At 42.0% G+C, this 12,374-nt stretch overlaps 2 protein-coding genes across 2 annotated transcripts; both read right to left on the bottom strand.

Moving 5' to 3' along the window:
• Positions 1 to 2,840: 2,840 nt before the first annotated feature.
• Positions 2,841 to 6,819, bottom strand: banf1 (BAF nuclear assembly factor 1). Its single transcript, XM_056411624.1, has 3 exons — positions 6,712 to 6,819; positions 5,590 to 5,754; positions 2,841 to 4,109 (listed from the first exon to the last, which is right to left on the bottom strand). Exons 2-3 carry the CDS (start codon positions 5,713 to 5,715, stop codon positions 3,963 to 3,965), a joined length of 273 nt encoding a protein of 90 aa, XP_056267599.1. The 5' UTR covers positions 5,716 to 5,754; positions 6,712 to 6,819; the 3' UTR covers positions 2,841 to 3,962.
• A 702-nt stretch (positions 6,820 to 7,521) lies between these two features.
• On the bottom strand, positions 7,522 to 10,319 carry prdx5 (peroxiredoxin 5). Its single transcript, XM_056408054.1, has 6 exons — positions 10,032 to 10,319; positions 8,729 to 8,863; positions 8,512 to 8,643; positions 8,335 to 8,373; positions 8,176 to 8,240; positions 7,522 to 7,886 (listed from the first exon to the last, which is right to left on the bottom strand). The coding sequence occupies exons 1-6, from the start codon at positions 10,125 to 10,127 to the stop codon at positions 7,781 to 7,783; spliced, it is 573 nt and encodes a 190-aa protein (XP_056264029.1). The 5' UTR covers positions 10,128 to 10,319; the 3' UTR covers positions 7,522 to 7,780.
• Between the last annotated feature and the right edge of the window lie 2,055 nt (positions 10,320 to 12,374).

Below are 12,374 nucleotides of genomic sequence, written 5' to 3'. Positions count from 1 at the left end.
TCATGACAGTCTCCTCATGTCCAGGACACTGCTACACTGACTTCATGACGGTCGCCTCATGTCCAGGACACTGCTACACTGACTTCATGACGGTCGCCTCATGTCCAGGACTTTTTTTTTTTTTTTTTTTAAGTTTCAAGTTTTTATTGTCACATCCCCTTTTATACAAGTATAATCGGTTCGTGAAATTCTTATGTGCAAAACACCCGACAGCAGTAGCAGACTAAAAAAAGAATAAGAATGAGAATAAACTATGCAATATCCACACACAAAAAAGAAGAAAGTATTAACAATATATATATAAAACAGTGTAATAGAATATACATCATGACAATATATATATATAAAACAATGTAATAAAATATACACTTTTTTGAGACTATATATATATATATATGTATATACATACAATATATATATACAATATATATATATATAAACAATGTAATAAAATATACACCATGGCCATAGATATTCACAGAATATGTTCTGGTGTGTAGTGTTAATGAGGGTCTCAGTCCTTGTTCAGCAGCCTGATGGCCTGACTGAAGAAGCTGTCCCTCAGTCTGTTTGTGCGGCACTTGATACTGCGGTATCGCCTGCCTGACGGTAGAAGGGTGAACAGTTTGTGGCTGGGGTGGTTATTGTCTTTCAGCATCCGTTTGGCCCTGGCCACGCACCGCTTGGTGTATATGTCCAGGATGGAGGGAAGCTCACCTCCAACGATGTACTGTGCCGACCGCACCACCCTCTGTAGTGCCCTACGCTCCAGGGCGGTGCAGTTCCCGTACCAGACGGTGATGCAACCTGTCAGAACACTCTCGATGGTACTGGTGTAGAATGTTCTGAGGATGCGGGGGGCCATGTTGAATTTCCTCAGTCGCCTAAGGAAATACAGGCGTTGTTGGGCCCTTTTCACCACGTGAGTGGTGTGCGTGGTCCATGTGAGGTCCTCGGAGATGTGCACGCCGAGGAACTTGAAGCTGCTGACCCTCTCTACTGCAACTCCGTCTATGGAGATGGGGGTGTGCTCTCCTCTCCGCTTCCTGTAGTCCACGATCAGCTCCTTGGTCTTCTTGACACTGCTACACTGACTTCATGAGGTCTCCTCATGTCCAGGAAACTGCGACACTGACTTCATGAGGTCTCCTCATGTCCAGGACACTGCTACACTGACTTCATGACAGTCTCCTCATGTCCAGGACACTGCTACACTGACTTCATGACGGTTTCCTCATGTCCAGGAAACTGCGACACTGACTTCATGAGGTCTCCTCATGTCCAGGACACTGCTACACTGACTTCATGACAGTCTCCTCATGTCCAGGACACTGCTACACTGACTTCATGACGGTCGCCTCATGTCCAGGACACTGCTACACTGACTTCATGACGGTCGCCTCATGTCCAGGACACTGCTACACTGACTTCATGACGGTCGCCTCATGTCCAGGACACTGCTACACTGACTTCATGAGGTCTCCTCATGTCCAGGACACTGCTACACTGACTTCATGAGGTCTCCTCATGTCCAGGTCACTGCTACACTGACTTCATGAGGTCTCCTCATGTCCAGGACACTGCTACACCGACTTCATGATGGTCACTGTGGCTCAAACTGACTGTTCCCTCAAGAGCAAACAAAAGTTAGCCTAGCCTGCACATGCATGTTTTAACATAATAATAATTCACATAAAACAGGTAGACAATGTTAACAGTCAACCATAATAATAAAACTCAACACAGAATCAATGTGAGACCTCACCTGAAGCCCTGATGGTCCAGCTGCTGCTTCTTCAACATGATTTCTGAGTTTCCTGAATGCAATTCAAAATGAATGAATGTAGACCTTATATACTAGTATATCTATTTATTTTGAAAGCAATTTACAATATTTAGGTAATAGGTTCAGGTTTAATGGAACAGCCTTGTTTTTAAATTCAACATCACATCATTTACACAATCCAAAAGTGCTGACATGAGGTCAGATTCCCAAACGTCCTTCAGTTTCATTGCTAATGAACAAGACCTCACCTGAAGCCCTGATGGTCCAGCTGCTGCTTCCTCAGCCTGCACTACATATGCACCGAGTTTCCTGAATGCATTTCAAAGTGATGCAGGTGACACTAAAAATATGCAAAATCATATCGTTTTTAACCTACGGATGCCTTGTTAGTATCGATACACCGTGCAACGTGACAGCAGTAGATGTAGCGACGCCAACATTAAAGCTAACCAAACCCCCCAAACGCTGTTGACATCTTAACGCCGATTGGCCGAGACTCGACACGTCCCATCAAAGATGTTTTATTGCGAAGATCACATCACATTTTCTCCGTGTCTCACTGAGATAAACAAAAAGGAGCTACAACAGTTAGATATTCTAACAGTGGGTGGTGGCGTGTGGAACATTACGTGACACAGCATGAACATGTACGACTGTTTTATAGCTCATCGGTCTGAATTAAACTTTATATTAAGGCATCCCATTTAGAAGCAGTCAACGATGATGTCAAGCTCAATTATGAAGCCATTACCAAAATAAGGCTAGTTTGTGTAACAAAATATATACGATCCATGTCTTACTTCATTTAAAAGCGACTGGGAACAGACCAGTGAATTAACTTTAGAAATCAGACAAGCAATAGATTGAGTGGATTTGACTCTCTTGTTGTTTTGATTTGCAGAAATGAGGTCATCTTCTACTAAAGCTGTGTATACTACAGCACATCAACTACGTGGCTTTTTCACCATTAATAGACAAACGGTATCCTCCAGCTTATCCAGCAGACCTTTACTCCACCCCCTCACCAGCAACAGACCGACACATTTTGACAGCGTTTGATTTTGTACGGACATCTGCATTTTTATTTATATACTTTTCCATACGGTCCAAACAAGCTTCGAGCTGACCGCTATGGGGTCATGCCTCTTGTTCATTTGCAAGATCAAAAAAGGTAAAGGTTTGTGCATTCACATTTTTAAAAGGTTACAGTTCAGTGTCGCATAGGTTTTGAGGTTTCCATTTGTTTTCATCTTCAGCAAGACACAATCCAGCCCTTCGAGAAAACCGTGGAAACGGTGTTACGATTGGAAAAAATTAAAAAGCTTTTAACAACTTTACAATGGCTATAAAAACAGACAATCGGGGCACGAAGCCCAAGCGTTGAGGAGAGTACAAAAAACGTGGATTGTACAGGTAAATCACCACTTTGCACAGAAAGACATGTTTTAAGAACTCAAACAGATTTTTTTTTTCATTCTGAAGGCAACGGTTTAAATATAGAACAAAGCAGTTGTGTTTGGCTTCAGAGATGCAAATCCCGACTACATGACCAACAATGGATGAACCAAGCATTTAAAATTCAACCATTAATAGACAGTACACGCAGTATTTCAATGATACCGTACAAATTGAATATTATGCACATCAGCTGCCTTTTCATTTCCCCAAAAACCACAAACTGGACCATTTCAGGCCGAAGCACCTCTGTAGCCTGCTTTCCTTTCGTGTCCTAGTCCTGATAATGTGTATGCTGGCTGAGTGGTATGACTTACTGGTGGACACAAATGGACCGGAGCCATCATTATTGCTACACTCTTGCTTTTACTAAAAGACGTTTAAATGACTGTCACAAGAAGAGCTACCGACAGTGACTAGACAACACGTTTTGTGATTCTCTACCCGACTTTAAAACAGTCAATTTTAAGAAATAGTTGGCAAGTATTAGTCTAGGCCTACTACGCAGAGACCATGAGAAGGGCATATGTAAAATATGTTTCGTAGGGTGTGGGGGGAGAGAAGTTCATAATAAATTAACTTTGAGAACCTCAGGCGTGTGAAGAGTGTCAGTATATATAGAGAGAGATGTATAGATAGAGTGTAGCTGAATTGAATTAAGATCACTGAGGAGCAAATGTCCAGTTTGGACTTTAGAATTAGAAAACGAAGGCTGAATGCTTTACAAGAAGGCATCACACCATTCTTTAAGGCAGCCAAAGCAGTCACCTTGTTGTTTGACATTAGCCCTGCAAGTGTCCTTCAGCCAATCCCGGAAAAGCTCTTCGTCTTTCTTTAGCACTAGAAACTGCCCGAGGACGACATACGCCTGAGAAGGAAGAGATGTAAACACAACAGAAAATCGGATCAAGACAGGAATACGTGGGCCACATTATATTCCACATTGTTGTCAAGAAGACGATGTTTCCAGCTCTATGGTGATGATTAGGGATGGGTATCGTTTGGGTTTTTTCCGATACTGGTGCTAAACCGGTACTTTTAAAACGATACCGGTGCCTGAACCGATATTTTTTTTGTTTACGCACAATGAGGACATTAAAAACCTCTTTGGCCATATTCCCTGTAGAAGCCGTTATCATGGAGCACTGACAAACAACGGATATCAGACTGTTAACACACACAATATATGTTCTCTATTATATGATGTGATATGTATCGTCATGTACAGACTTTATAGGGTTAATCCTGTCACTGTGTTGATGGGCAAAGAGAACAACCAATCAGATACTGAAGATGACACGTGACAAAGTTTTGCTTCTGACAGCGAGAGTTCCACTGAAACAAAGTGACGCCCCACGGTCTTTATTCCTCCGTCATTATATTCCCGGTAACACCGGGTATACAGCCGGATCACTGTACATCAACAGACTGTCACGCTTAAACATGGTTATAATGGCTAATTTATTATTTCTTGGGCTACTTTTATGAATGCAAGACTTGCAATAAACGTTACGGTACTAATCTGAGTTCAGGCTGCTCGTCATCATCGGTCTCCCCGTGTTCAGGGGGACCGGTGCCGGTCTCCCCATCGCGTCCAGCCTGACGCTGGTGTGCATGACACGGGCCTCACGCAGTCACACACGGCGCAGCCTCCGCTGTCAAAGTTAAATATGATAGGCTATCGCAACCTGCTTGACAGGGCGGAGTCACCAGAGAAGTTCACAACATTCGTTTTTTTCAATTTCAATCGGCTCAGGCACCGGAAAGAAGCACCGAAATGTGCGTTGCGTTTCGGGACGGGTAATACCGGTTGTATTGGAACCGGTACCACATTGACACCGGTTTCCGGTACCCAACCCTCGTGATGACTGCCAGAATAGATGATTGTCATGTAGAATTGGGATGGCTTAACACACCTTACAGTACAATGTGACTAGATGTTAAAGACTTTACACACACACAAAAAGTAAAATGTCTAAATAATATCCACATGGGTCTGGAGTACACGGCTTGAAAATTAACACCACCTAATAGAAAATAACACAACCTAATAAAATGTAGTACACGTTTTAATATTGGCCGCATTTACTTTAGGATTAAGCTATTGTTGCCGGTGAAAGACATTTCTCTGAGTAACTGAAAAGAAAACGGAATAACTTGTTCGTCAAGATACGCTTGATTTTAACCAAACTGGTTACAATGTTAACACAACCTGGTGCATGCTTGAAAACACAGCAACAGTTGCTTTTACACCACAATTTTATGCAGCATTTATTATTATTTTGTATTGACTTTAAACAGTTAGTCAGAGGATACCACTCTTTCGGAAGGATAAGGCTCTCCGTTACCTTATCAAAACCTTTCTCCTCCAGTCTTTGGCCAAGGACCTCTCCTATGCCTGCAAGAGCCGTCACAGGCTTCTCACCCATGGGCTCAGCCACAAAATCTTTATGCTTTTGGGATGTCGACGACATGGCTGCTGTGTTGGCGGTCAAAGGTCACCAACAAGTTAACTGAAACACAAAAGAGGATAGCATGTAAAACATACGCTTCAGAGAGAACGCAACTCCATGAAGTACTTTTAAAAACATATTGTGTCTCCCCTTTTCTTAGATTTTTAACCACCTACTACTTCAGGGATTGACACTTCTGATTCTCCGCTTTCCGTTTAAAGTATCTCTATGACATCAAATGAACAGTGTCGTAATAGTAGTCATTCACCAAGCATGTTCAATATTTAAATCAAGACTACAACGCACAGACATCTGATACCTTCATTGGTGATTGTCTGTTCAGAAACAAACGTCCCTTTACTACAAATGCCATGATAACCAATAAACCTTCTGGATTTTAATAGATTTCTCAGTAACTTACGTAAAAGGAGACATGTTGGTGGTAGAGGGGGTGTTATGCATCTGCTAAAGGTTAAACGTCATTACTTTAACCTCCTCAGTCGGTTTCATTGAGACCCAATAAGAAACATGCAAAGATAGTATACGACTGGAGTCTAGACTTGAATAACGTGAGTGTTTGCATAGTATTCACACACAACGTACGGCGCTGGATAAACACGTGTGTTTACATTCATTGTGAAAGCACCAATGCGGTTCATCTTCCCCCTCTGTGCATTTTCGCGCGCATTGCATTTACCTGCTAACAACTGTAGCTAACAAGCTAACGTTTACTAGATTCAGACGTAGTTATCGGTCATTTCCCGACGAACCACAACAGTGTGTTACCACGCCGTGCTCTCTTTATTAAACGTGATAATCCTGACCCAAACGTTGTCGATTAAGTTAGCACTGTGAAGCGAGAGTAGCGTAGTTAGCTCACAATTTAGGCGCCTTCAACTTAATTTAACAGAAGCCATTGATACCGTTGAACTGTTGCCGTACGGCGCTACTTTTAGTTTACGGCAGGTTTCAGTCAATGACAGCATCGTGTATTGTGGCTGAGTATTATTAACTTACCAAGTATGCCCCGGTCCTGGCTGAATACTTATTTGGCTGGAGAGTCGTTTAGTTTCTGTTTCCCGTCCGGCACCAGCGACCACAATGCAATGCGGCAGCTTCTTGCGTCATTACGTCAGCGGGCCACGCACTATTTACTTTATTCCCCTGATCGTTGACTTACAGGATAAGTAGCTCAGCCGTGTTTTGAACGGTCCCAGGTAGCAGCTTCAAGTACAGGTAGATTACCATCGATCCATCTTTGCTACGTGCAATACAGGTAACTAACAACCTTTATTGGGTCATTCAAAGAACGTTGAAGATTTAATTAAATTATACCAAATGCTGAATAACCTAATTTATCCATTTATGATGCTCAATGTCTATATCATGGCATCAACACATACCCCAATGTTGCAAAGATTTTTTAATTTTTTTTAGACTATTTATTTACCTTTTCCATCCACAGCCAGATCAGCAATCTATGTAAAGGAGTGACATTCAGATACATACAAGGGTCTAAATACAACAAACAGAACATCAAAGATGAATGCATATCCTTCTAAAGTAAGATGGTTTAAATTAGAAAAAATTGTCAAAGTACATTTCAGTATATGTGGTGCAACTGAAAAGTCCTTGTTATGTGAAGGTGATCAACAGAAGCATGGTTTTAAACAAATCTGGGTGTAGGCTGGATATACAGTATATTGTGCATACAAGTGCTGGTCCAAAAACAGTCCACATTCCTTATATCACTCATCACAAGTGGAGGGATATTTTCATAACACACACACAAAATAACCAACACTATGAACAAGACAAAAAACATCATTATTACTTTCAGTCGTCAATTTATTTACTCCCAGGGATCAGCATACAGAGCAGGAACGTAGTTCTTTTGGGTCACCATTCATGTCATAGTTGTGCGCATTAATAACATCACAGTTCTGTTTTTGACAGAACTGGGGGAAAGAAATGTCATGTGACTTTTGGATCTGTGTTTGGGAAAAAGAGAAGGTTTGAAGAGGGCGGTACTGGGCTTTATTAGTGCAACTTTTACAATGACTGTTTGTAGTTTGGTTTAAGAAGCCTACAACTCAGACAGCACATTGGAAGCCAGACTGCAGGTCAGCCCAGTGCCATCAGGCTCCACATTGATCTTCTTCACAACTCCATCTTCCACCAGCATAGCATATCTGAAACACAGGATGAAGTACACATTGATTTGTAGCCATGGACTTCAATGGTACTAGAAAAAGCTTGGCACTGACTACAATGCATTGACCTTGAAGACCAATAGAATAAAAGTATCAGGTTTTTTTCAGTATTACTCTAGAAGTATTGTTGTAATGTCATCAATCGCTCAATGTGCTGCATTTCAGAATTTTCTTTAATATTTGTGGATTTCCAAATTCAGACACTTGAATCAAATTGTGGACAATCAATATTGACAGTTAATAGTGAAAAACTTGAATTGATCAATACCTCTTTGATCGCTTGTTCCCGAGTACCTGCACAATCTGATCACTGTCAAGTAGCAAGTCAACTGCCTAGAAGGCAGAGTGAAAGAGACGGATGATTACACAGTCACAGGAAAAATAACTGATACACACACACACACACAAACCAGACATTTAGTTTTACCTTTGTAAAAGCTCCAGTAGGATCAGCCAGCATTCGAATCTGCAGACAGTAGCGGTAAGGTCAGCATTCTTAATCATGAAATGAATCTCATTTAATGCAGAAGGCTAAGTGCTGCTGCGTCATCAACCTCCCTATTCTTAAGCACGGACATTTGGCCATTGCACAAAAAGGAAATACCTTTCCATCTGCTCCGTGCTCCTTTCCCCAGGCAGCCATGACAAATGCATCATTGACAGAAATGCAGGCGACCTCCTGCACACCTTTACCCTTCAAGTCCTCTGCCTGCTGCACAAAACCTGGGAGGTGAGTCTGAAAGTAAGAAAGCAAATGCAACGTCAGCTGACGTCAAAGATGACCATGCACAGCAAATAAGAGATGACAGTGTGGTCTCAACCTTGGAACAACCGGGGGTAAAAGCTCCAGGTACAGCAAACAGGATTCCCTTCTTCCCCTTGAAGAGCTTATCCATTGCCACCTTATTGCCTGGTTCGCCCTCATGGACCTCCACCGCGGGGAGATGTTCACCAACCTGTTGGGGATAGAGTCCATAGTAATGCAAGAAAGCAGATCCACATTAACAAATTACCATAGAGAACTACACCAAAACTATAATGGGCACTCGGTAGAGCGCATACCTTCGCATATCACAAGATTGGGCATTGAATTATGAACATTTTGGCATTAGTTGCATGCCAATTGGATACAAATTGACCGTGCTATGGTAAAAAGAAGATTTTGACCTTTCCATGACCTTGACCTTTGACCCAATTGATCCCAAAATCTAATCAAATGGTCCCCGGATAATAACCAATCATCCCACCAAATTTCATTCGATTCGGTTTAAAACTTTTTTTGTTATGCGAATAACACGCATAAAAATAAATAAATACACGGCGATCAAAACATAACCGTCCGCATTTTGAATGCTTAGGTAATAATGAAAGAAAGGACCAAAGTGGTTTAGCACATGAGTAAATATTCCAAAACAGGTGCACAAATAGGTGCACACTTGCTGCTACAGGAGGGCGACAAATCACCAGAAATATATATGCGTGCGTTTCGTTAAAATGGCCGAATACCTTAACTAAATTGAATACTTACCATTGACCGACTTATGTGAAACTTTATCACAGATTTAACAATATACAATTAATTTGATATAACTTTAACGCCACTTCCTTGAGGATATTTTATTAAGACAATATTCGCAAGGTCACAATATCTGCAAGCTGTGAAGTGCAGACACCCTATAGCTGTAAACTTCAACAACTTCGGGGGAAATGAATACGTGACGTATGCTTTCAGACATTTACTGACGCCAATATCACACGAAGAGTATCGGCTAAGTAGCGACTACGTCTGTCTGGAAGGCGTTGGACGACCGCTGGATGTTAGCTAACTAATGATTGACAGTTTGCACAATGGTGCGTTCCCCAGCAGCCACCGAGAGGACGGGAACCGTCGCAGGAAACAAACACACATACTGTAGCGCTCCTGGACGGTGCCCGTCATGGCGACGGGCTTCAGGGGGACAGTTAGCATGGTGAGCTAAGGAGGGGGGGAAGATGGCAACGCACATGACTGAGAGTCGTGTAGTTTCGCTAATTCGCAGTGATATAAAAAGACACCTCTCTCGTTGAGCCGTGCAAAGCGCACGCGACTATTGTTAGTTCGACACACACGCGCACGACTCTCACCTGAATCGGCATCTTGACAGCAGGAGCAGTGTGTAGCAGCCTCACGCGCTGGACGACACGGGTGTGCTTGACGATGGCGCTTGTGATGGATAGCATTGCGGCTCGTTATTTAAGCAGCCAGTGTAAATGTCCCGCGGTCGGGTTCCGCAGAATACGGCGAGGCGTGTCCTCTGCGGCGGTTATAGCTCCCGGACGCACCTCAGGCCGGCTGTCACTCTGACTTATTACCTAGCACCCTGTCACCGACACGTCCCACATTGAGTTTGGCTGTTGGGATTAAGCTAGCTTCCAGATCTGGGCCTGCTAAATCTTTACTTGACTGCGCCATCTGCTATCAGGAGGTCACATGTAGCATATGTTAGACGTATTTGATACATGGTGCAGCTGTGGAAGCCGAACACACTTTAATTAATAATGTAGTAATTCATTAATACAAAAGAAATATTATGATCCAAAAATAATCCATCAGTACACATCTGAACTCAGAATGGCCAGCTGCTTAAGAAAAGAAGCACAACCATATTTTAATGTTGTCATCTGTTAAAGCGAAGCCCATTTAAGGTACTTGGTTTTATACTAGGTAGAGTAGCAGTGTTGTATCTTGTCATGAGCAGAGGAGTATCATGTGTTTTTATGTCAAAAACTCAAGCCCAGTTCCGGTGTTACACCCCTACTGGTTTTCAAACCTACTGGTTTCCCTACGCGTGCGTGCGTTGTGTTCTCTTAACATCTGCAGCGGGGCTCTGTCTCGCTCACCAGATTCGTCACACATTCACAAACATATTGCTGGAGATCTTCAAGCCTCCGTTCATATCCATTTCGGCGATTACGATTGTATAAGTGGGCAGTGCATCACAGCCACGGATGAAGAAATAAATTTTAAAAAATGTATTTAAAAAAAAAGATCGCCCGACCTGGTTTCGATCTCTGTCACGCAAAACGAGACTGCACTCTAAGCCGCGCAGTCTGTGCGCTGCGCCATCAGATATTAGTTTAAACTCAAGTAATTGATATATTCAACCATTACGTCACATCTTTTGTTTCATGGGAACAGTTTGGCGGAGGGGATCTGAAACAACTGGTTACCTTGTTCGGATATTTACACTTTGAAACATGTTTAGCGATGCTTGTTCGCAACGCAACAGCCACACAATACCGACAACAACTAATTGACTTTCGTGACGAGTATATAATGACGATGGTACTGTGAACAGAGATTAGAAACATTGCGAACACTGAACAACAGGAAGAATGGAATACTAGTAATGTTCCATCTACAAAACAATGTAGAACATATTGCTGGAGCTCTTGAAGCCACATGTCACATCTATTTACGATTGTACAAGTGAGCACTACACGTCACACATGAAGAAACACATATTTTTATAAAAAGATCGCAACGACCTGGTTTCGATCTCCTTCAAGCAAAATTTGGCGACTCTATAGCGCAGCAGTCTATACACTATGCCACTAGATATTAACTGCAAGTCAAGTAATTTTGATATTCATCCATTACGTCACAACTCGTATGCGTCATGGGAACAGTTTGGTCGAGGCAACCTGAAACAATTGGTTACCTTGGGCGGATATTCAAATACTTCCAAACATGTTTTGTGATGCTTTTATAAATAATATTCAGACATCATTTTTTTGGAAATGTGAAGGGAATGCATTTGTTAGCTTGAACTGAAGCAATTCTTGCACCATAAGTGGATCCATCAAGCTTCTTGTCTTTTTTCCCTTCCGTTTGTTTGTCTGACACAGTTTCCTTTTATACAGATGTTGCTAATTATGTCCTTGCTTGATTGGAATTGTGATTGCAAGATGTGACAGCTGTGCATCATTTTCTAAACTCTTGAATTATGTCAATACAGTTTATCAATATTATTTTTGTATCATGATGCGATCTTTTTATAAAAATATGTGTTTCTTCATGTGTGATGTGTAGTGCTCACTTGTACAATCGTAAATAGATGTGACATGTGGCTTCAAGAGCTCCAGCAATATGTTCATCATTGTTTTGTGGATAGAACATTACTAGTATTCCATTCTTCCTGTTGTTCAGTGTTCGCAATGTTTCTAATCTCTGTTCACAGTACCATCGTCATTATATACTCGTCACGAAAGTCAATTAGTTGTTGTCGGTATTGTGTGGCTGTTGCGTTGCGAACAAGCATCGCTAAACATGTTTCAAAGTGTAAATATCCGAACAAGGTAACCAGTTGTTTCAGATCCCCTCCGCCAAACTGTTCTCATGAAACAAAAGATGTGATGTAATAGTTGAATATATCAATTACTTGAGTTGAAACTAATATCTGGTGGCGCAGCGCACAGACTGCGCGG

The sequence above is a fragment of the Pseudoliparis swirei genome, chromosome 3, assembly GCF_029220125.1.
Source record: "Pseudoliparis swirei isolate HS2019 ecotype Mariana Trench chromosome 3, NWPU_hadal_v1, whole genome shotgun sequence".
Taxonomy (NCBI): domain Eukaryota; kingdom Metazoa; phylum Chordata; class Actinopteri; order Perciformes; family Liparidae; genus Pseudoliparis; species Pseudoliparis swirei.
Note: the sequence above shows the minus strand (reverse complement) of the source record. Positions and strands in the feature narration are given on the sequence as shown.

Excerpts from the sequence above, each read along its gene's own strand:
- banf1 (XM_056411624.1), bottom strand. The coding sequence starts at position 5,715 with ATGTCGTCGACATCCCAAAAGCATAAAGATTTTGTGGCTGAGCCCATG. Across the intron at positions 4,110-5,589 it reads AGGAGAAAGGTTTTGATAAG|GCGTATGTCGTCCTCGGGCA; the intron begins GTAACGGAGAGC and ends CTTCCTTCTCAG.
- prdx5 (XM_056408054.1), bottom strand. The coding sequence starts at position 10,127 with ATGCTATCCATCACAAGCGCCATCGTCAAGCACACCCGTGTCGTCCAG. Across the intron at positions 8,644-8,728 it reads TTACCCCCGGTTGTTCCAAG|ACTCACCTCCCAGGTTTTGT; the intron begins GTTGAGACCACA and ends TCTTACTTTCAG. Across the intron at positions 8,241-8,334 it reads CTACTGGAGCTTTTACAAAG|GCAGTTGACTTGCTACTTGA; the intron begins GTAAAACTAAAT and ends TCTGCCTTCTAG.